Below are 23,492 nucleotides of genomic sequence, written 5' to 3'. Positions count from 1 at the left end.
CCCGCCACCCGGCCCCGCCCAGCCCCAGGCCTTCCTAGACCAGTGCTGGTCCGCCTTCCCTCCCTTCCGACCGCCTCTCTTGCCCTTCTAGCCCATGAGCATCTATACTCTATGGTTTTCTGAGTCGCGCTGGTCGCTCTAGCCGCCCGTAACTTTTACTTCCAGGCGTGTTTATGGCAGCTCTGAGGTGAGTGAGTTGCGCTCAGCGCGTGAAGAGGATCTGAGTTTTTGCGACGCCGCCCTCGCGACCCGCATGTTCGAGGAGCCTGAGTGGGCCGAGGCGGCCCCAGCAGTCATGGGCCTCAGTCCCGTAACCTCACAGCCTGCGCCAGCGGCAGCTGCACAGATAAAGGTGAGTGGCCATAGAGGCGATGGGCGCTGTTTCAGGCCACTAATCAGACTCTGGGAGAGCCCAGCGTTGGGAAGCTCCTCGCGTGTGTACTGGAGCGAGGGGCACCTGCCGTTCCGTCGCGGGCCAAGTCCTAATCACCAGATCAGGCAACTCCCAAAAGAAAATAACGTTGGAGCTGAAATAGTTGGTGAGAAGTTGGTGCGGAGAAAATTGCTCTTTGGAAAAAGTGCAAAGGCCCTGGCGTAAGAGAGTGTGTTCCGTTAGAAAAACAGGGTACAGAAGTAATAAGAGGGGATGCTATTGAAATTGCAGAGATAGATTGGAAGCTTTACATGTTTGGAGGATAGACGTCAATGAAGTGTTTCTGGCAATGACGTGATTTTTTAAAGCTTGTATTGAAAAGACTTCCCCTGTTCTCGGCCCATTTTCGCTGTTGAGTGTCCAAGACCTCAGGTATGCTGAGTATGTGTTCCACCACTGAGCTTCCCTCTCCCCTCCCGCCCCCAGCCTTGGAAAAGTATTTGGTTGATCTAGAGAATAGATTGATAAAAGAAAAGACTGGGTGGCCAAGGAAGGTTGGTGAAATTGAGAAGCTCCAAGATAAGTGCCACAGCTAGGACCACTCCCCTAGGGTTTTAATTCCTAATTTTAGTCTCTCAAACTACAGACTTTTTCCTTTGAGCTTTAGCAGGTGTGAGGACCACTCTAATTCCTCAAGCTTTTTATATCTTTAGTCAGCCTACAACGTGGAGTATACCTGCTTTGTTTCCTCCTTTTCATGCCTGTAGCTGGAGACATACTAACTTCCAAGATGGGGGCAGTATTCTCATGTCTCACTACTGGGAGACTTGAACCACCATGGTACATGCATGCCCATCTCATCAGGGGACTTTTTATTAACTTCATTAGCAAATAGACCCGTGACGGTGATTAGATCCTTTTGTCCCACCAATGATATGAGCTGCCTGATAGGACATTTATACATGTGGTTCAGGCTGGCTGGAACATATTAATATATACGTGTGATTCTGTTTCTCCTGTATTCAAGAATTTCTCCTGTATTCTGTGCCTGTCACAGAAAGGTATCACCTAGAAGCAAAATCCTGAAATGGAGGGCTGGAATTCCTGGTCTCACCTTAGTCTGATTGTGTGCGGCCTTAGCACATTTCCTCTGGAAAGCTTTATTACCAGTCGGTCACATGTTGAATGAGGTTGGGTAGGTAGGTGTTTTTTCTGCCCAAGCTAGTTACATTGACTAGAAAGTATCTGAACCAGGTCCCCATCCATCCTTTATTGTCTAGGCCTCACCCATTTTCCTCCCCTACTCTTGCTTTCCTGCAGGGCTCCAGACACCGTCAGCTCTTGGCCACCCTACGAGTTCTGGAAGCAGCATCTCTTTCTCAGCAATCCATCAGCCTCCCCAGCAGTGACTCTGAGGAGGAGGTAGAAAAAAAGAAGAAACATCCCAAAAAGTCCTCATTTGCTAATACCTCTGCCAAAATAGGGAAGAAAAGGAAAAAATGTCAAAATCTGGGCCCACCTCAAGGTGACTGTGAGGACCACAAAGTAGAAAAAAAGAAATGCTGCAAACAAGCTCTTCTGGGTAGTGACTCTGCCAAAGAAGAGAAAAGAAAGAAAAAATGCTGGAAACAGGCTCTTTCAACTCCTGCCCAGCACCTAGACAGTGTCGACCAAACAGGTAGCAATGGATGTACATGTGTCTGGATGGTAGTGTCTGCTGGTTGTATATACAACACCATTAGGATTGGGTAGGCAATAAGAAGGACTTTTATCCAAGCCATAGTGTCTGCCTCAAGAACAAGGGTATGGTCATGCTGGTTGCCTCTGAATTTAGGGAATCGTGCCTCAAATAACACCCATCTCCCTCCTTGCAGGTCTCAAATCCCAGAAGAGTAGTATTACAAATGATTCACCCAAGCCAAACCCTGAGTCCAATTTCTCTAAGCCTCCCAATACCTTAACCCGGAAGCAGTGGCGGAACCGGCAGAAGAACAAGCGGAGACACAAGAACAAATTTCGGCCACTCCAGGCATCACAGAAGATTTCTGCTGAGGCCTCCAAGGTCTCTACAGAAGAGTCAGAGGTGCCTCCTGCCCCCAAACCAGACAACCATGAGGCTCGAGCAGAGGCCCTTCGAGCCCGCATGGCACAACGGCTGGATGGGGCCCGATTTCGCTACCTTAATGAGCAGCTGTACTCAGGGCCTAGCAGTGCTGCGCAACGGCTGTTCCAGGAAGACCCTGAGGCTTTTCTCCTCTACCATCGTGGCTTCCAAAGCCAAGTGAAGAAGTGGCCACTACAGCCAGTAGACCGCATCGTCAGGGATCTTCGCCAGCGGTAAGTGGGGGCTGGACACTGTGAGAAGCAACACAGGTCATTCAGGGGCTCAGACCATACCAGTGTGTGACCCCTCCTGCCACTCCCAGGCCTGCATCACTGATAGTAGCTGACTTTGGCTGTGGAGATTGCCGCCTAGCTTCAAGTATCCGGAACCCTGTACACTGCTTTGACTTGGCCTCACTGGACCCCAGAGTCACTGTGTGTGACATGGCCCAGGTAAATCTGTGTATCTAGTCTGTTCTCTAATCTTTCCCTCCCTTCCCACCTGGTATCCAATTCTAGCACTCAGTGCCACATTTCTTCTTCTGATACCGGGTGGCTCATTCCACACTCCTGCACTTTACACAGGTGCCTCTGGAGGATGAGTCTGTGGATGTGGCTGTGTTTTGTCTTTCCCTGATGGGAACCAACATCAGGGATTTCCTGGAGGAAGCAAATCGAGTGCTGAAGCCAGGGTAGGAACTCCCAGGACACAGATGTCTTTATATGTACATGCACGTGACTGCCCATTTACGAAGAACTTCCTACTTTTTCAGGGGTCTCCTGAAAGTGGCTGAGGTCAGTAGCCGCTTTGAGGATGTTCGGACCTTTCTAGGGGCTGTGACCAAGCTGGGCTTCAAGGTCATCTCCAAGGTGAGAGCTCGAAGAAATCTGTCCCTATTGTTGTCTCACTTGTGGCTCCTTTCATGATAATGATGTTCAGCAAGAAGGCCATGGGCACAGGAACAGACATTTTGTCCCCTAAAGACATAACACTAAGGGCCTTAGGAAGCTTTCTGACACTGGGAAGGTCATGGAGAGACCTGGGATTGGGGTGAGGATTTGGAGCTCATTGTGTCTTTTCTACCCCTAGGACTTGACCAACAGCCACTTCTTCTTGTTTGATTTTGAAAAGACAGGCCCCCCTCGGGTAGGGCCCAAGGCTCAACTTGCAGGCCTGAAGCTTCAACCATGTCTCTACAAGCGAAGGTGACCTCTGAACATCCCCGGAAACAGGAGCCAGGATGCAGACTCCAGGCTGTAAATCTGAAGACTGTGTCTAGTCAGGCTATGAGCCAGGACCTGCCTTTCCTCTGTCCCAAGGACAAGGTGTGGTGAAAACCCTGGCTCAGCTGTGCTCCACTGAAAACTTCTTGGTTCAGAAGAAACCTAGATACTTGAGCAAGCTAAGGATTAAGGATAACTAGGAATCATAGATCACCTTAAGTGGTTTGGGATTTGCATCTCTCAGAAGACACATGGGCTTTTTGCCTTGGCCTCTCTGCTCTTCTTTTTTCTGATCTATACTGATCAGCTTCTGCTCACCTGCAACTTCTTATTCATAGTTCCCAAGCCTTTAAGACCACAGACAGGAAGTTCTTGCTTCTTGGTAGTTCTAATCCTAATTTGCCCCTTACAGCTGAGAGCCATTTAGTGTCTGAGTATCACATTCCTCATTTGGAAGATGATAGAATTCGTGTTTTAAAGTGTTGTTATGTGTGTTATTTGAGGAAATATATAGTTGGGATTGGAAAGATAGAAAGTACTCAATAAATAAACGAGCTGTGGATATTATGTGTTGTAACCCTTATTGTTCTTTGAAGACTCCATGGACCAAGTTGGAGATTGAAGGAGGAAAAACAGATTTGTTAATTGAGGGAGTGTCTCGGAGAGTTCAAGGTAGGCCTTTCAAAAGGCTCATGCGTTACTGTATATAGAAACTGTTAATGGAGTTAGAGCTTTCCTTGGAGGAGGAGCATAGTGAAGGAGCTAGGTTTGTGTTCATAAACAACTGATTGATGCTTTTTGGGGGTGAGAAGTTGGGGTGCTCATTGGCAAAGGGGTTTATCCATTTTTTCTACCTTGTAGTAAACCTAGATCAGCATGTAGTCAAGGAAAAGCTAGTGCTAGGAGAAGATAAGTTAGGATGACAGGTCTAGGACTCCCCTAGAAGAGCTGTCGTAAACTCATGATAAAGATACAGCCTCTTCCACTTGTTCCCAGGAACAAGATTTGAGAGTGCCCACTGAGAAGACATAGGTTCCAGGGCTTTGAGTCAGTTGAGTATCTCCAGTAAAGGGATGGAGATGCTGAAACAGGCTGTAGGTCAAAAGGCATATGTGGAGGCTGGACTGTGAACCATTCAGCTACTACACAGTATCTTTGCATGTGCTCTTGAGTACTTGTCTGACTAGCCCAGTTTAGTTAACTTCGTAAACATTCTCATTGTTTTGTACTCCTATACTCCCAAAACAGAATTAATTCATCATCTGGGTTCTCAAAGCATGTGAAGAGTACTCCTTTAGTATGTAATATGGTGTGGTTGCTTTGTGCATTTGGCTACAGTCTTCTGAAACAATATTTACCTTTATATCCCCAGAGCTTGTCACTTGTAGTACAACTAGTGCACTTATTTACCTAGGGAGGGATAAGAAATGACAGTGTCTGGTTAAGTGGAGTTGATGAGAGCAGCAGTGCTGCAGAACTCCAAGTCTGAGATTTGTGTTGAGGCTACTGTGGATTAAATTAGGTTGAACTGGTGGAATTGCAATGCTGGTTGAGAGAAAGGAATCTGAAGTAAGTTCCAGGTTTGTGGCTTGAACAACTGAGCAGGCTGGTGTTGCTATTCAAAGTATTGGCTTTTAGGTCCTTGCCTTTTCATTTGAAAGAGGGACAAGATGGAGACAGTTATATGCCTATAGTCCCACCTACTTGGGAGGCTGAGGTTGATGGATTGCTTGAGCCTACGAGTGTAAGATCAGCATGGACAATGTAGTAAGACCCCTGTCTAAAAGACAGGAAGGAGGAGAAAAGAGAGAAGGAAGCAAACAAGCAACTGACTTATGAGATCTGTGCTGGGACTTTGGGAATTTAACTAGAGGTAGCAAAGTCATAAGAATAGTGAGGTATCCAGGGTGGTGCACCCCTGTAATTCCAGCACTTGGGAGGCAAAGGCAGGATTGCCTTGGAGTTCAAGGTCAGCCTGCACTACATAGTGAGACTTTGTCAAAAAAAAAAAAGTGGAGAAACCTAGACAGACTTCCTTCCATATTATGGTGAGGTAAAAGCTGGTGAGTGGAGTTGGCTGCCAGGTAGCCAACATGAAATGCCCTGACCTTCCTCTCCAGCCTGTCAGATTCTTAGGCTTCTTGGGACAGGTCCAGGAGGAGCTCCATGGGGTAACCGAATGGGAGATGAGCCATAAAGTCCAAGGAAAGTATCAAGTATCTTACTGTAGGATGGATATCATCTTTTACAGCTCCATATTTCTATTTTCCCCCCAAATGTGACTCACATTCCTACATTTGGAATATTTGTTTGCTTATTCTTAGCAGAATAGTTGGGGTCTGCTTTCCTTTGTTGCTTTTGCTTCCTTATAATTTTGACCCTGCCCGCAGGTCAATCCAGATCTGCGGGGCAGTTTCCTGGAGAAGGAACGGGGATTAACATAGACAGGGCAGGAGACACAGAGACAGAGACAAGTCGAGGAAGTCCAATCAAGCCTCGTTTATTGAGAAAGTGGTCGCGGCTTTTATAAGGCAGGGGCAGGCCGGTGGGACAGGAAGAGGCTATGGGGTGATCTCTGATGGGTCATCATCAAGTCCGTGTACATGACGTGAGTAGGAGAGGATTATGGTTAATGTAGGCGCATTATGTGCCCATATGAGGGAGAGGCAGGGAGACAGCAGCGGGGTGGGTGTGCCGCTCCGTACATAATTTGGATTCTGTCTTTGTTTTTTCTGACTTACAGCCACCTGAGTAAACGTCTCTATGGATCTGACTGTAGTTCCAGGTTCTTGTCCTAGTCCAGCCCCTATAACTAGCCCCCATGAATCACCGTGATCCTGAAGGTAGTGATATAGGGGAAAGAAACTCCCAACCTACTGGATATATGAGTTCGTATTCTCTAAAATTGAAGAATGAATTTTCGGAACAACGGTTTGTTTTAGGAACAAATGTTTATGGAGAGAAAGAAAGCTTCTGTCTGATAGACAGACAGACAGAAGGTCCCAAGTGGGTTCTCAAAGACCCTGCCTTTTTCTAGGGATTTTCATAGTGCAAAATTGCAAGGTGAGAGTTCAAGGTGGAACAATTAGAAACTCATAAGGTGGGACCAAACCATGATCAACCAATAAGATTATGAGTGTAATCACTCAGGTAAAGTTGATTAAATCAGGATTAAGCTGGCATGGATACAGAACAGGGTCTTTTCTGTAGGAGGCTGGGTTAGTGGTTTCTTCTGGTTTCCTCAAAGTGATATAATACCTATTTAGAATGTGAATCCTTAAGGTTTATCCTTAGAGTGTGGGTGCATTTGTTTTATCTTTTGTCTTGAAGCCTGGTCCACAGTGGGAGGTGTTTGCCTACCCATAGTTGCAAGATTTGTGGGCTTTTGCACTGGCTCAGATGAACTTTTCAAGACCACACTTGGGCTTCAGTATCTAATATTAAGAGGCTGAACCGAAGAGAGAACAGTATATATTTCCTTAAGAAATAACAGCACAGGGGCTGGGGATTTAGCTCAGCGGCATAAGCACCTGCCTTGTAAGCAGGCGGTCGTGAGTTCGATACCTGGTACCGATAAAAATGAAAAAGACAAAAAAAAAAAAAAGAAAAAAAAAAAAAAAAAAAAAAGAAATAACAGCACAGGACCAAGGGTATAGCTTAGCAGCATAAGCACATGCCTGGCAAGTATGAGGGCATGAGTTTGATCCCTAGTACAAAAAAAAAAAACCCGCACCCACTGTTTGAGGAACAGGAAAACCATGTGACCAAAACCCACTGAAGAATGGGCAAGAGTAGGAAGAAGAGGACTGGGAGTGGGAGAGGGTAGTTGGATTGTGAAATGCAATGACTCTCAGTGCCGTGCACTGAAACTTTTTCAGTGCATTGAAAACACAGGGTCCCAGAAGTTCCTTTCTGTTTGCTTTGATTTTTCTCAGTGAGGCTGGAAGCAAATTTGTTGCTCATGACAATAGGGAGAGGTGATTGAGTTTTTGGAGAGAGTATCATTTCTAAGACAGTAAACAGTAAAAGAACCAGGGAACACAGTATGAGTGCTGGCAGCATTGATAACACACTTAAGGTTCATAAATATGGATGGTAGGAGACTGATGCAAGATTACTTTGCAGAGAACTTGTTTCTCTCAGTATACAACAGATCTACTAAACCTAGCACCTTCTTTGAGGGTGTCAGTTTCTGTTTTCTTATCTCAAGTCTACTTAGGGACTCCGCACTGGGACTATGCCCAGAAGCATGAGGTTTTGTACAGTTGAGCAATGGTGAGAGTGGAGTCTGATTCTTGCACTGGAAATGTACAGGGCCAGCAAGAGTTCACTGACTTTTTGTCGTGAGACCAGGGAAGGGCTGCTGCTTTATCATTGGGCTGCATTCCCAAAATTTGCCCTGGCAAGCAATGTTTGAAGGTTTCCTCTGTGTTACCCTTGGATCCTATTCAAAAAGGTTTTATCCATTTTGGTTTTTTGGTTTTGGTACTGGGGGTTGAACCAGGACAGTGAACTACACCCCCATCCCTTCTTAATTTTTCTTTTGGGACAGGGTCTTGCCAAGGTGCACAGACCGTTTTTGAACTCGTGATTCTCCTGCTTAGCCTTCCAGAGTGCTGGGATTACAGGTGTGTACCATCATGGCCAGCCTAGTATAATACAAGGGAATGAAACTCCCATCTGGTACAAATTCGTGTTCTCTAAAATCAAAGAATGAGGTTAAGAGCAGAATATGGAAGTTAAGAGTAGAATACATTTATTGAGAGAATGAAAGCTGTCTGAGAAAAAGAGAGACAGGAGGAGTCCTGAGTGGGTTGCCAAAGACTGTGTTTTCTAGAAACTTTCATAGGGCAAAACTGTGAGGTAAGATGGGCAAAATGAGAATGCATAAGGTAGGACAGAACTATGGTCAACCAATGAAATTAATTGCTCAGGTAAAACTGATTAAATGAGGGACAAATGGGGAAGTGAGTAACATCATAGCAAGCAGAGCAGTGACTCTTCCAGTAGTGGGTTGGAATGATGACTCCTGGCCTCCTCAAGGTGACAAGAGAACTATTTAGAATATCAATCCTTAGAATGTAGGTGTATTTGTTTGATCTTTTGTCTTGAGGCCTGGCCCACAGCATGAGGTGTCTGTTTCCCCCACAGTTGCAAGGTATCTGCCCTTCTACACTGGCTCCTTCAAGAACCTAGTCCTGTCTGCCTGCCTATATTTTTATCTAACTCAGTTGCCTGTAATAGCAGGACCTTTATGAAGAACCAAGGAGACCTCAGCACAGAGAAGCTAGTAGAGCATGCCATGTGGGCCAAAGAGGGAATCATAAGGGACCACCTTAGTTGAAATGTATTTCAGTGTCAGCCAGGATATTGAGACAACCAGAATTTCCCCTTTGAGTATCTGCCAGGCCTGTTTTACCACTTTACCTCTCTCTCTCTCTCTCTCTCTCTCTCTCTCTCTCTCTCTCTCAATACTTGGCCACAGAATAATCAACAGCAGTTAGTAGATGGACAGGAGGTGTAAAAGACAAGGAGCATCCTGGCTTTCCTCAAAGCAGACTCCTTGAGCCAGGCGTGGTGGTGTATACCTGTAATCCCAGCACTCAGGAAGCTGAGGCAGGAGGATCTTTGTGAGTTCAAGGCCAGTCTGGACTACAAAGTGAGATCAAGTCCAGCCTGAACTGTATAGTGAGACCCTAAAAGACAAGAAAAAAAGAAAAAAGACAGACTCCTTAACTTAGGCAGGGAAGCCCTAGAAGGGGAAAGGATTGAAAGCTATTGTATAGATGATTTGTTCATTGGTAAACAGAAGTAGACATTTTAATCCCCTGAGAGTGTGTTTATCTAAGAATGTCAGTCTTACTGCAACTGTTTTCCAATAGGGAAAGAGTATATAGTATGAATAAAGTTTGCAGGGGGTGTGAGAGACAGCAGAGTTGCGTTTGGATGTCAGTCTGTGCCTTTTGCTTGTTCAGCATCTCTTTTAGAGTCTCCCAGGACACAGTTCTTCCTTCTACAGTTACTGGTCTGCTCTTTTGTTCCAGTAATAGAATCCTAAGGGAACACAGTTCCAAAAGACATAGCCTACTCTTGGCAGAGACAGCGTAGCCCCACACACTCGTTGGTTACATAAAAGCACAGAAGCTCTATACTTTTTCTCTGACAGCCTAGTAATTAGAGCCTTTCATTTCCAGGTCATCCTCCTTCCCAGATGACTTATGTGACCAGCCACCTGGTTCTAGGACATTTGATCACTGTAATAACTGTCTTACTGATCTGTTTGCTTCTTCTCTCCAAAGCCATTTATTTTCCTCACAGCCAAGTGATTTCTTTAAAATGTAAATCAGATTATGTCACTTTTCTGTGTAAAAATCTTTCAATGAATTCTCACTGCATGAAGCACAAAAGACAAGACTGCTTCCCAGGCCCTGTGTGATCTTGCCCAGGCTTTGCCTTCCAACTGCATCTTAACCCACGCCTCTCCTTTCTTAGAACTCAGGCCACACAAGCTTTCTGTTTTATTTCTCATCCCAAGCGTACCACAAGGCCTATTACATGCTAGTTGGCCTTGCTCGAATATACTTTCCCTAATGAACTTATTCTCGTCTTCCAAATCCAAACACTGATAGCACCTATTCTTTTCTGTAGAAGAAACTCACTAGGTGCTCATCAAAATGTATTCTTTCTGGATACCTGGGTGAGCTATATGTCCGAGCTCCATGCACCTAGGCAGGGCTCTGTGAGTAGACCCTACCAATGAAGAGAAAAATGATGTTTTAATGCTAGACAAAGGTAACTACCGGGTGGTTGAGGCTTTTCTATAGTCTTCTATTCCCTATTGTGCGTACCATGATGACTTTAAAGCACATTTTGTTTTAAAACAAAACTAAACAATAAAGCTAATCAAAACAGCAATAAAAGCGATACAGGACTTCAGAACAAGATAATAAGAAGTCAACAATGGCTACCATGTCTCTGTTTTCTTCAAAATATCTGTCCTGGGACTAGGGACTTAGCTCAGTGACTTAAGTGCCTGACTGGCAAGTGTGAGAGGTTCTGAGGTTGATCCCCCATACCCAAAAAAAAAGCTGTCCAGGCCATCAGACATAATAAAATCAAACAAAACAAAACAGAATAATATCTAACATATCAGAAGAATGGAGAGTGTATTTTAAACAATAAAACCAAACAGAATAAATCCAGTCAAAACAATGAAAGTGATAAAGGACTTCGAAGCAGGACAATAGGAAATCAGCAGTGGCTACCATAATGCCTCTTGTTGTCTTCAGAATTACTTCAGACATAATGAAATAGAATAAAACCAATCAAAACAGAACATTAAATAAAACAAAAAATAGAACAATATTGGATCTCAAAAACAAGACTGAAGAAGCCAGGCATTGTGTCATACTCCTGTAATTCCAGGACTCTGGGAGGGAGTTGGGTCGTTGCAAGTTCAAGACCAGCCTAACACCAGCCTGAACCAAATAGTTGCAGGATGGGAGCTTTTCTTGTCTCCCAACCCCTGTGCAGTTGGCTCACAGGAAGTGTGAATTGTCTTGTTTCTCCTCCCAGGTCCCCCATGGCTTCCTGAAGCACATGTTTTAAAGTAACAGAATGATGACGGAGAAGTGTGCATAGATGAAGTATTACTTGGAGAAGAGGTGCTTGACTGGGAATATCTACATTGGATTTTGAACAAAAAGTAAACCTGCTGCATTAAACTAATGAGTTTTGGAGTGTTACAACAGTTATCTTGCATGTATCTTCTAGGAGCATTTAACTACCGTACTCTTAACTACAAACCTTTTGATTCCTGCCTTTAAGGTGATTTAAATATTTATCTTGCTGGATGCCAGTTTACACTTTCTTTTTTTTTTTTTTTTTTTTGGTCTTTTTCATTTTTATCGGTTCCAGGGATCAGTTTACACTTTCTACTTGCCTTGTGAATTTTAAATTGGAGAAAATAAAGCTCACATTGAAAGAGTTTTGGCCCAGACAGGACACTGTAGCTGGTAAACCCTCAGGCAGAACCAAGGAGCTCCATCTCCCCCACCCCTAGGAATTTACCTCTGGCACCAAACAAGTGCCAATGGGTTACCTGTGCATCACTAATGCCTCTTAGGTTCCACCCCAAACCTAGGCTACTTATATGCCCCCACTCCACATGTTCCACGGAGAGATCGCTGACCCCGGGGGTAGATGCCACGCCCCAGGGGATGGGGGGGTGTCTCTCCCCGCATTCTCAAAATAAAGGTCATTTATATTTCAAACTTCTTATGTTTTCAGTCGCACCACCGGTCCCCCACAGTTGTATCATATGGTTTCCTGACCGGGAATGGCAGATGAGAGACTCCTGGGGCTTTCCCAGTTTGAGTCCCCTGCCGTTCAGGACCAGAACCGGACTTCATCCTGCATTGATTCCTCACTTTCTACACTCAGGAGCTGTAAACTTGTCACTGCTCGCTTGCAAACAACACTGACCCAGTTTACCACAGGTGAGCAAGCCCCGGAGATTGCTGCTGGGCCAGGCCCCAGGTGGGTTTTCTCCCCCTTTCCATGGGTTTGAGTGACACTCTTCACGTCCTTAGATAGCCCAAGGCAGAGTCTTTCTGGGCCAACCTGTGTCCACACTGGGAGACTCTCAGGTCCTTTGGGTTCAGATAGCCCAAGGCAGAGTTTCCCTGGGCCAGCCTGTGTCCACACTGAGAGACTCTCATGTTCTTCAGAGCTTTTTAAGTTCTCATGGGCAGAGCTGTTACTAAACCCACATGAAACCCACTCGTATATTGGCGACGGCCAATTATTACGAGTTTTGGAACCAGATAATACCAATCAGTCTAGAGTAAAAAGTGATGACTTACACTTATTAGACCACGGTTCGTTGCCTCATCTGGCTATAACTCCATGGGCCAGACCCCACACCAGATTTTATCTTGGGGACCACTTCCTGTCCCCCCCCCCAAAAAAACCATATCTATCTATGGCTTATCATACTGACCACAAGTTTACAAAACTTTCTATCTTTAAGCCTTTGTTTTGGGAATGTGCATCCTTTCCCGCTCTTCCCATCTCCTCCCCACTCTTAAAGAGATAATAGTGTCTTTCTTTGCAGCCTTTCGGAGCTTTCTCAGCGTCCCTTTTGTTTCCTTCTTGCTTTCCCTCCCCCTGCCACGCACCGACTCATTGCCCGGCCGAGATGGAAAATGAGCCCAAACAGTGTTGAGAGATATGTGCAGGCTGCTTCGGCTTTCACGCCGACTCATGCTGTGCTCCAGGTCCACATGGGGTTTGGCTCTAATGCTGCACCCTAATCCATGCGCCCTGCAAACAGTTCCAGGTTCAAGCCACGTCCCAACTCCGCCTCCCAGCTCTGCCCCCCATGTGCCACGCACCAGTGCGCTGCCACCGCCTACTGCATTTCCAGGGGCAGTCCCAGCCCGCCCGGCTCCCTGCATCCCAGTGCTCGCCCCGCCTTCACTCTGCGTGCACTGCTCCCATGCTGGGTGTGCTCTGCGCTTGCCAGACCAGTCACTGCCCCCAAGCTCAAGTGCGGCTCTGTCTGCCAGCACAGACAGGCGTAGCAGACAACTCATTATATTGCTGATCTGATGCTGTATTCGTGTTTTCAGATATAAAATTCAGATAGTTTCTGCTGCCTTTTTTTTTTGTTCCAGCCATGACAAATGTTTTCTTTCAGATCCAGATATACGCTTAGAGATGTACAATCTAGATGTTTAACAACTAAAATTAAAAAATAATTATACATTCCTTTTGCTGGGAACTACTAGCTCTTTTCCAAGACAAGGGTTATATGATATATACAAAACAGCAAAACCAACACTGCAGCAAAAGCCAAACTTAAACCTTTCCCAACCTGTCTGCCATCGCTCAGCCCTCCACCGAGCCATAATTAACTATATTCAACTGATAAGTGATATTAAATAACACCGTAGCTGATTGTTCTCCTAAATAAAAAGATAAAAAATTAATTAAACAGGCCATCCTCCAAAAATCAGATGGCGTTAGACATTTTAATAACATAAAGAGATACTTATATATATGACATAAATGACATGTCAGATCCTAAAATTCTCTGGACCTGTCCTCCTTATGGGAAGTCATTACTAAAATTAAAAATACCCTGTTGATTATATTTGACTCCTGCATATTTACTTAATTCTACAGATACCTTCTACTGTAGTCCAGATCCTAAACAAAAAGGCAAAACTTGACCTTCAAACCTCATAGAGACATTTATATGGTTTTTCATGTTTTCAACAACAGAGATAACAGTGACACTTGGAGTTCTGAGACAGGTAAACCGACACAAGATGGAGCTGCCTCCCCTCCCCCCGCCATGGACCATGCCTCAAATGCAGCAGAAGACATTGGGCAAGAGAGTGCCCTATCCTGGCATTCTTTGAGACGTTAGCCTAGGGCTACTGGACTGTCCTAGCCACCAGAGAGTGGGTAAGCTCTAGCCCTCACAGGAAATGCCAACAGTGCCAGACTCATCACTGACAGATCTGCTTAAACTTGCTGCTGAAGACTGACGGGCTCAGGGCCAACAACAGTCCCCTTTATGGGTGTCCATCTCAGAGTCCAAGTCCCACTAAAAGTCTCAGGTAAGACATTCTCTATATTTGTGGACATAGAGGCCATATGTACAGAGTTCTTCCTGAGTTTTTAGGCTGCTATATTAAGTCCTCAACCTCTAGCAGGTATTAAAGGTCAACCTATGCCATTTACAAACAGGGCCTATTTTGTGCAGGTCCCAGACTGCTTCTTCCCAATCCACCCAGTGGTGCCAAATCTTCCCTCCACCACTCACTCTTCAGTCCTAAATCTTAAAAATGCTTTTTCTTCCTTTGTGTTTACACAGGCTGACTTAGACACACTGAGGCCTCAACAGCTTACACCTGTTATCGCTAGTAAACCTCTCCTCAGTGATATAAGACCACCACCTTCCTTTCTTATTCACCAATTTCTCAGACAACCCTGGTCAAGACTGACAGATAAATTTTGTCTTCTCACTTTGTTTATACTTTTTCAGGATACATAATAGTCTTTCACACAACCAGGGAGACTGCTGATATACTTGCTAAAGTCCTATTACAGAAAATCATTCCAAGGACTACAACCAGGTTACAGTGACCCATACCTGATATTCTTGGCAACCTCAACAGTGATCAAAGTTGCTAGACTGCCATTCTGGTTTCACATCACTCAGGCCCTAGATCTAACCATCCTTTTGCCTACTCATCTCTGTCTTACCAAGGCCTCACAGCCACGACTCTCAGGCTGTCATGTTTTGTTATCCAGTTTGGTTTCTAATTTCTTATTCTTTTTATAGCAGGACTCTTAACAGTATTTCCTACAGACTCCAACATCATGCATACCAGAGACAAGCCTTACCCTTTTAACTTTTACCCTTTCAGATGGGGGAGTGGTAGTCACCTCTCATAACTGCACTCCTTCTAACCCCACATTTATTTTTCAGAATTCTACCTCACTGTGACAATGATCCTACCTTAACGTGGTCCTGATATAATGACATGTCTAAATCAAAGGCACCTTTCCTTTTACCTCACCTGGGTCCTTAAATATGACAGTACCATGCCTCCTCATAACATCTAGTCTCTTTGTTTTTCCAGTCTAACATACATATGTTAGACTGGCATTCACCAGTGAAGTTGTCCTGGCTAAAACACCTGGCACCAGCTTCTACCTGGGCATCAACTGTCATCCCGTCGACTCCCCTAGACCCCAGTACAGTGCCCTTTACAGCAGGAATCAGTTAAAGAAAGAAATCTTCACCCCTTTTCATAATCATAAGATGGGATATGAAAGAGTTTTGGCCCAGACAGGACACTGTAGCTGGTAAAGCCTCAGGTGGAACCAAGGAGCTCCATCTCCCCCACCTCTAGGAATTTACCTCTGGTGCCAAACAAGTGCCAATGGGCTACCTATGCATCACTAATGCCCCTTAGGTTCCACCCCAAACCTAGACTACTTATATGCCCCCACTCCACATGTTCCACAGAGAGATCGCTGACCCCAGGGGGAGATGTCATGCCCCAGAGGATCGGGGGTGTCTCTCCCCACATTCTCAAAATAAAGGTCATTTATATTTCATACTTCTTATCTTTTCAGCCGCCATTGGTCCCCACAGTTCTATCACACATCACACAAGTTAAATACTAATTTTGATTGTGACCCACAAAAATCCACTTAATATCTGCCAGGCATGATGTGCACACCTATAATCCCAACACTTGGGAGGCTGAAACAAGAGGATTGCTGCAAGTTTGAGGCCCAGCCTCAACTGCATAACAAGACCCTAACTCAAAAGAAAACTAAACAAGAATACCTTCAGACCAACATGGTAGTATATGCCTATAATCCTAGCACTCTAGGAAACTGCGACAGAATCAAGTAACTCAGCAAGAACCTGTCTCAAAATAAAAGACAGAGCTAGAGATGTAGCTCCATGGAAAGACCTGAGTTCAATATCCAACATTACCACTACCACCAGAAAAAAAGCCTTACTACAGGTGTGGTACATATCTGTAATATCAGAATTTGGGAGGCTGAAACAGGAGACTGGAAAGCCTGAGATCAGCCTAACATACATAGTTAGACTCTGTCTCCAAAAAGAAAAATAAAACAAAACAAAAAAAAGACTTGATAACTAGATCCTTGGGCCAGGGATTATGGCTCAATAGCACAGCACCTGCCTGGCAAGCATGAGGTTGAGAGTTTGATTTCCAGTACCAAAAACAAAAATAGATCCTTTTTGTTTCTTTTGGTTTCTTGAATCTTATGATCCAAGATGTGTTCTTGATTAAGCAAGGCACCCTACATGTTGCTAGATTTCTTGGGATTGTCATAGATTCCCAAAGACTGTACCTTTCTTTTTGGTTTCACTTTAAGAGTCCCTATGTTAGTAGTACTCTTTGTATAAATATGTTCTGTTATTCTCTATAAGGTGAAAGTCCAATCTAAAATATTTTTTTTAAATTTTATTTTATTTTATTTTTGTCTTTTTCATTTTTATCGGTACCGGGGATCGAACTCACGACCACCTGCTTGCAAGGCAGGTGCTTATGCCACTGAGCTAAATCCCCAGCCCCTCAATCTAAAATATTAATACTTTAAATCCTTCCTCATTTTTCCTCTATCGCAGCAACTTGTTAGCAGCTAATCCAGTTCCAAGCTGCTCTCTCTTCAGCTCAGGGCTAGAGGAACATGGTCTCTCATTCTTTAACCTTCTGTGTTGGCTCTAGATTAGAATGAGAGAGATCATATTAGAGAAAAAAAAGACTACACTTAGGTGATTATTGTGTCACCAATATGTCACTGAGACAAGCATTCAAAGACTGACGAACATTTAAATTCCCCTTATGTAGTGTACTGGGGCTCTCTGAGCTCCCCATGGGGACTTGTGCAGTAACCAACTTCGATTGCCTGCAAGTGGTATGTAGCCTCCATTACTTCTCTGTTCCTAATGGTATCCACAATCATCTAGTGCTAAAGTGCCTCACCTAGCACTCCAGGGAATGGTCCCTAAACATACTCAAAACTGCCTTTCAAGGAACCCATGGCAAACTTAATGCAAATTTGTCCTGCCAAACTGAAAGTACAGCTCAGCCAGACCCAGAGAAGGGTTTTTCTCTTTGCCCTGATGCCTGTCTCTATGCTCACATGGCTCCAAATTGGTCCCTCTTGTATCCCCCATAATGCATTTGGCAATACTTCCCAGCTTCCTTCATAAGTGTGGACATGTGAGTCTAGTAGATAGTAATGAAACTTCAAGACTTGGGCCATTAAATTTCCTTATTATAGTTTCCCACGCTATATCCATTTTGGCCAATTTGAGGCTTTTGAGTATGTGACCTTGAGAGCTTAAAGGTAGAAGGAGCCAGGATCCACAAGCAGGCTTAAGAGACTTATCCACTAATTAGGAATACCTGATTTTGGCTTCATGTGAGTGGGATATAAGTTGTTTTCCTTTCCTTCCTTTCTTGCTTGCTTTCTTTTTTCTTCCTTCCTTTGTCTTCTTTCTTCCTTTTTTTTTTTTTTTTTTTTTTTTTTTTTGTCTTTGAGACAGAATCTCACTATGCTGGTTTGAACTCACTTTGTAGTCCAGGCTGTTCTTGAACTCCCAAGCTATCCTGCTACCTCAGCCTCCCAGGTGCTAGGATTATAGCTATACTGGATTATAGCTACATTCTTTGCCCTTTCCCTCTCCTTTTTTTTTGGTCAGACAGAGTCTTCCTAAGTCACTAACTTAAGGCTTGGGTTGAACTTTTTTTTTTTTTATCGGTACCGGGGATCAAACTCACGACCATGTGCTTGCAAGGCAGGTGCTTATGCCACTGAGCTAAATCCCCAGCCCAAGGCTTGGGTTGAACTTATGAACCTCCTGCCACAACTTCCACACCACTGAGATATCACTGAGAGTATGGTCATGAATCACCACATCTAGCTTATCTAATTACTTTTACCCCATTAATGAAGCAAGTAATAGGTTTATTTTCTTATATGAAATGAACCTTGAGTTCTGGGAAGAAAATTTAGTTTGTTCTTACCCACTTTATATATTGCTGAAATCAGCTCGATATTTTATATAGGACTTTTGTGTCTATGCTCATCAGTTTAAGTATTTTGCTGCAAATTATTCTCATGTAACAATGCCTTAAGATTTATGTTGCTATATATACCTATAACCCTGTAATTCACTTTCCCTTTTCTCCAAATATTCTAAGAACTTCCCATCTTACTTACAGTACGAAGTCCTTACTGTAACCTACAGGGCCTTTATTATCTGTTACTTCTCTGACCTTGTCAGTAATATTCACCTCCTTGGGACAGTATTAATCAACCCAACATGTCTATATGGAGAAGGCCAAGAGAGAAAGACGCTGTAATACCTAAATTTCAATAGTCTTGAAAGTCATGAACTTAATGATTCCAAAATCTAGGAATTTCATTATCACATTGCTGAGAAAAACCAGGTGTGGTGGCACATGCTGGTAATCTTAGAACTTGGAGGCTGAAGTAAGAGGATTGTCACAAGTTTAAGGCCAACCTGAACTGCATGATGAGACTTATTTTGTTTTTTTTTTGTTCTTTTTGAGACAGGGTCTCACTATGCAGTTCAGGCTGGCCTTAAACTCACTTTGTAGCCCAGGCTAGCCTCAAATTTTCAGCCTTCCAAGTGCTGGGATTACAGGTGTAAGCCACAATGCCCTTTCACTGAGACCTTGTTTTAAAAAAAAAATTGCTGAGAAAATGTTGTATAAGGGATAAATATAGCTTTCTTTCAGCCAGAACCTCCATCCTTCATTAATTTTCCAAAATAATGAACACAATGAGGAAGAGGAGGGGAACCCAGTGTATATTCTCTAGGCCTTTTAGCAAACATAGAATTGTTCCTTTGGCCACATACATGGGAATCTACAAAAAGGGTGACATTGTAGACATCAAGGGAATGGGTACTGTGCAAAAAGGAATGCCACATAAATGTCTCCATGGAAAAACTGGAGGAGTCTTCAGTATTACCCAATATGCTGTTGGCACTGGTGTGAACAAGCAAGTTAAGGGCAAGATACTTGTTAAGAGGATTAATGTGTGTATTGAGCATACTAAACACTCAAAGAGTCGCAATAGCTTCCTGAAATATGTCAAGAATAATAAGGAAAATCAGGAGGCCAAAGAGAAAGGTACCTGAGTTCAACTAAAGCGCCAGACGGGGGGGCCCCCCCCTCCCCCACAGAGAAAGGCATTTTCTGAGAACCAATGGGAAGGAGCCTGAGTTGCTGGACCCTGTTCCCTATGAATTCATGGCATACTCTGCTGATGGAGCTCTGCCATTTGGTAACCTAATTGGTGGCTAAGTGTTCTAGGCCCCACTTAACAATAAAAAAATCATCCTGTGTTGTAAAGATGGTTTTCTTAATTGAACAGGTGTGGTGCCTTTACTTCAGAGACAAATACTTGGAGCAGATTTTCATTCTACTTGGTTAATTGTATCAGGTCTTTACTCTTCAGTGTTTTTCTTGCTGAAAGATATTGTTGAGGTATTCTGTAGGTGTGTAACCAAATGGTCAAATATTTATGAAATATTTCTTTTGGCTTGAAGATCCTGTGAATCACCATGGGGAAAAGATGTATCAAATTAAAATGGAAGTCACTTCAGTTAGATAAGTGGAAGTCCATTTCAGTTAAATAAATTGTTTACAGAGAGAGAGATAAAAATAAGTGAAAACACTGAAGAAAAAGACACATGTACTGGGAACAAGGATGTGATTATAAGCAGACTTCTCATCAAAAGCAATGGGGAACAGATGACATTGGAATAACATATTCAAAGTACTTTTAAAAAATGGTTAATCTAGAATTCTACATCAGGCAGATTAGTAGTTTCCCATACTCACACTGTAAGTGAAAGCAAAGACTTTTCAAGTTGCTGGAAGCTGGGGTAATGAAACAAAAAACTTATTAGTAACAGATTTGAATTATGAAATAGTGAGTTCTTTTGGCTAAGAAAAATGATACCAGATGGTTACTTAGATCCACAAAAAAGGCAACACCAGAAATGATAAATATCCACATAAATGTAAAAGTTTCTCTAAATATTTTATTTCTTTATAAGACATGACTAGAGGGGGCTGGGGATTTAGCTCAGCGGCATAAGTGCCTGCCTTGCAAGCAGGCAGTCATGAGTTTGATCCTGGTACCGGTAAAAACGAAAAAGACAAAAGAAAAAAAAAAAAAAAAAAAAGAAGACATGACTAGAAACTGGGCATGCTGGCATGCACCAATAATCCTAGCAGTTGGGAGACTGAGGCAGGATGATCACTACAAGTTCGAGACCACCCTGGGTTACAAAGTGGACTCAAGGCCAGCCTGAACTGTATAGTGAGACCCTGTCTCAAAAAGACCAAAAAAAAAAAAGAAAGAAAAGAAAGTTCTCACCTTGCAGTTCAGGCTACCCTTAAACTTGTGACAATCCTCTTGCCTCAGCTTCCCAAGTGCTGAGATTACCCATGCATGCCACCACAACAGTCAGAAGTAGAAAACCTGATAGCCTGCTATCTACTGAAGAAATAGAATTAAAAGCCCCCCCCCCAATTTCCCCAAAAACAAAACAGAAAAGTGACATTACTGGCAAATGCTGTCCACCAAGGAAATCAATCCTACACAAACTATTTTAGAAAGCAAAATAGGAGAGGGTACTTACCAACTTGGTTTGTGTGTGACCCTCTGAGATATAACACCAGGAGTGGAATTGCTAGAACATAATATATTTAATTAATTTTACTAAACAATGTCAGCACCCAACTCCTGCCCCCAGAGTAGCTTCACCACTGTACTCTACCAATACTGCAAGAGTCTTGTTTTCTACTCTGTCTCCAACACTGGATGTGACAAAGGCAATGGAACACTACAGAGGTGATGGATTCTAGAGACAAATAACTGGGTTTAAAGTTATCATTTTCTATGTGACCTTGGAGAATTTCTGAATTTGTGTTTGTTTCTTTAGAGGATAATAATAATATATACTAGGAATTTGTAGGTATTAGTAGATGAAAGTGGCACTTTTCTATTTCAGGCATTTCCCCATTTGATGTAATTGCTGAATGAAGATTTCAAATTAGATTGAAACTTGCATAAAGAAATATATTTTAGATAAGTAAAAGAACACAAGTCAATGAGAATTTTGGTATTTATTTATGTAGATAGTATACAGAACAAGATCACAAATTTTCTCACAAATGTGAACATCTAAAACTTGTCATCCCTGATATACTAATTTTTCCCACAAATTTCACCCTTATTTTTTTCTCCACTGTATATTGGAAGAAGCTAGGCATTTTTGTTTTTTTCCTCCTTCTTTTCAAAGTCTATTTATATGTGTGGGCCACAGGGAGAAGAACAAGAAGCCAGCCCCTTCCTGTGAGTCAGCTCCTTGCACAGGCTGTGGGAGAACAACCATATTCCAGCCCATTCCTGTGAGTCAGCATCATCCACAGGCCATGAGGAGGACAACCAGATGCCAACCCCTTCTGGGCTCGGGCTGAGAGACAAGAAGAGCCAAGGTCTTCCCCGCTCCCCTGGGTGACCAGCTGGTCCAGGGAAACACAGACTGAGATGATAGCTATTAAATGCAATTTAATGCTTGTAGTGTTTAACAATGAAATTGCATTTCATTGACTTTGCCTGCCTAAAGCCAGTAACCTGATTATGTATTTTAGAGGATAACAATACGCAGTACAGCATCTATGGGGGATCTCCTTCTGAAGGTGGTAGCCATTGTTAATTCCCTATTATCTTGTTTTGAAGTCCTATATCATTTTCATTGCTTTTGTTTGGTTTTATTCTATTTTGTCGTGTTTGGTTTTATTATATCTGATGGCATGGGAAGTTATTTCAAAGATAATAAGATATACTGTGGTAGCTATTTTGGATTTACTATTATCTTGTCTTGAAGTCCTGCATTGTGTTCACTGTTTTGTTTTTATTGGTTCTATTCTGTTTTGTTTGATTTTCCTATGTCTGATGGTATGGGCAACTGTTTTGAAGATGGCAAGAATTATGGTGGCCATTGTTGATTTCTTGTTATTTTAAAATCCTGTATCACTTACTCTTTAGTTTTGATTGGCTTTATTCTGTTTTATTTTGCTTGGTTTTATTCTCTTTAAAATTAAAAATTAAGTGTATTTTATATATGCTTACATACATACATACATACATACATACATAATACATGCATACACACCAGGAACTGAACCCAGGCTCTTTGTACTGAACTACATTCTAAGCCTTTTTTTTTTTTTTTTTTTTTTTTTTGTCTTTTTCTTTTTTATCGGTACCAGGGATCGAACTCACGACTGCCTGCTTTCAAGGCAGACGCTTATGCCGCTGAGCTAAATCCCCAGCCCCTCTAAGCCTTTTTTTAAAAAATCATTTTTTAAAACTCTGAAACATGGTCTTACTAAATTGCTAAATTGTAATCTGGGCTTAATCCTTCTGTCTCACCCTCCCTGAGTGCTGAGATTGCAGGCATATACCACCACACTAGGCTCCAAAAGGATGTTTTTTAGTATTCTACTAATGTCTCTTTTGCAGGAACAGCCATCCCTCTGGTTGGCCAGGTAAAACGTAATGAAACACAGAACCTTTTGCCTCTCAGTGGTTAAGGAGATCAGTGGCACTTCAGTCAGCTGAGTTACTGCATGTAAAAATATTACAAAAAATGATTTTCAGTATACACATCTGTTTACATTTCCTCCAGTTCTGGAGTTGCAACCCAGCCACACACAAATGGAATTAACGTGTGTGTGTGTGTGTGTGTGTGTCTGTGTGTGTGTAGTTCTGGGTTCAATTCCCAGAACCTCTTACATACTAGACAAGTGCTTTACTTCCGAACTATATCCCCTGCAAGGAAACTAATTTGTACCTAATAAAGTTTGGTGCTTGAGACCTTTAGCTTTGCCTTATTCTAGTCACAGCCTTGCCCTGGAAACAGCATTCAGTCATGCAACTAGCGATGACTTACCTCCAACTTCTTACGCCCTCAAATTTTGTCTCAATGACATCATGATCTCAGTTGCTCAAGCCTCAAACCTACAAGTCACTGGAGACCCTTCTTCACTACCCACTCTCAATCCCTCAGTCCTGCTGGTTTTCCTCAATTTTTTTTTTTTTTTGAGACCTGGTTTCACTGTGTAGTTCAGACTACCCTTGAGCTCACCATGTAGCCCAGGTGGGCCTTGAACTCACG

General features: G+C 43.1%; 1 protein-coding gene and 1 pseudogene across 3 annotated transcripts; both read left to right on the top strand.

The window, feature by feature from the left end:
• Positions 1-100: 100 nt before the first annotated feature.
• On the top strand, positions 101-23,197 carry Rrp8 (ribosomal RNA processing 8). Of its 3 annotated transcripts, XR_010049861.1 has the most exons (11): positions 101-352; positions 1,694-2,051; positions 2,248-2,710; positions 2,800-2,929; positions 3,062-3,168; positions 3,250-3,346; positions 3,567-3,802; positions 11,276-11,405; positions 11,990-12,198; positions 13,988-14,328; positions 21,636-23,197. XR_010049861.1 is itself a non-coding variant. In XM_005001655.4 (7 exons), the coding sequence occupies exons 1-7, from the start codon at positions 254-256 to the stop codon at positions 3,684-3,686; spliced, it is 1,374 nt and encodes a 457-aa protein (XP_005001712.1). In that variant the 5' UTR covers positions 101-253; the 3' UTR covers positions 3,687-4,267. The 3 variants fall into 3 exon arrangements, 1 of the variants encoding a protein (XP_005001712.1); XR_001200220.3 differs by having other exon boundaries at positions 13,988-23,197; XM_005001655.4 differs by lacking the exons at positions 11,276-11,405; positions 11,990-12,198; positions 13,988-14,328; positions 21,636-23,197 and having other exon boundaries at positions 3,567-4,267.
• On the top strand, positions 19,068-23,197 carry LOC134477712 (large ribosomal subunit protein eL21-like; annotated as a pseudogene).
• Positions 23,198-23,492: the final 295 nt, after the last annotated feature.

The sequence above is a fragment of the Cavia porcellus genome, unplaced genomic scaffold (assembly GCF_034190915.1).
Source record: "Cavia porcellus strain 051 isolate PalLab524CR breed Dunkin Hartley unplaced genomic scaffold, mCavPor4.1 scaffold_9, whole genome shotgun sequence".
NCBI classification, from domain to species: domain Eukaryota; kingdom Metazoa; phylum Chordata; class Mammalia; order Rodentia; family Caviidae; genus Cavia; species Cavia porcellus.
Note: the sequence above shows the minus strand (reverse complement) of the source record. Positions and strands in the feature narration are given on the sequence as shown.

Bases quoted from the DNA above. Each gene is read 5' to 3' on its own strand.
- Rrp8 (XM_005001655.4), top strand. From the start codon at position 254: ATGTTCGAGGAGCCTGAGTGGGCCGAGGCGGCCCCAGCAGTCATGGGC. The intron at 353-1,693 runs GTGAGTGGCCAT...GCTTTCCTGCAG, and splicing joins CGGCAGCTGCACAGATAAAG to GGCTCCAGACACCGTCAGCT. The intron at 2,052-2,247 runs GTAGCAATGGAT...CCCTCCTTGCAG, and splicing joins AGACAGTGTCGACCAAACAG to GTCTCAAATCCCAGAAGAGT.